The sequence below is a fragment of the Phalaenopsis equestris genome, unplaced genomic scaffold (genome assembly GCF_001263595.1).
Source record: "Phalaenopsis equestris unplaced genomic scaffold, ASM126359v1 Scaffold000276, whole genome shotgun sequence".
Classification (NCBI taxonomy): Eukaryota; Viridiplantae; Streptophyta; class Magnoliopsida; order Asparagales; family Orchidaceae; genus Phalaenopsis; species Phalaenopsis equestris.
In genome coordinates, this window is record NW_018164718.1 from 293,576 (window position 1) to 294,083 (window position 508).

The 508-nt window shown below is 45.1% G+C and overlaps 1 protein-coding gene across 1 annotated transcript in view; it reads left to right on the forward strand.

Annotated features, from left to right (window-relative positions):
• The first annotated feature begins 130 nt into the window (after positions 1-130).
• The window catches only part of LOC110024805 (probable protein S-acyltransferase 17), a 46,508-nt gene continuing 46,130 nt past the window's right edge, over positions 131-508 (forward strand). Inside the window, exon 1 of the mRNA XM_020724963.1 lies at positions 131-450. Coding sequence (XP_020580622.1) covers positions 302-450 — 149 coding nt within the window. The 5' untranslated portion in view covers positions 131-301. The remainder of the gene's footprint in view (positions 451-508) is intronic.

Sequence of the window (508 nt, forward strand, 5' to 3'; positions counted from 1 at the left end):
ATATATGTATATATAAACGGAACGTACGTTTTACTTGCATACTTTATACTCTCATTCAACGTACTTTTAGGGGATTTACATGAATAACACACAATTTAGTACTCTTTCCAATCAGTTCATGCAAGGTTTTGTGGCAGCCCAAATTACGGCAGCAGTTGACGTTAATCCCTTTTGAAACCCAAATCTAACAGTCTTGACATTCCGGCGAAGGAGAAGAGAGGACAGGGCTCTTCTCCCTTCGATCAGTTCTGGGATTCCGTCAGAAGAGAGGAGGAGGGCAGGGTTCTTCTCCCTATATACCATGGGAGTGCAGTGGGCTCTAGCGCTGCACGGCGTCATAACGATCCTCGTGGTCGTGTCTTTCCTCTGCGGCCATTGGCCCATCTTCCAGGGCACATTCGTCCAGCGAATCCACTACTTCATCACCTCCGGCGCCTACGATTTCTTCTTGTAAGGATAAAATTCTTCCATGCCCATCTCTCAATTAATCAAAAAAAGGGAAAAAAAA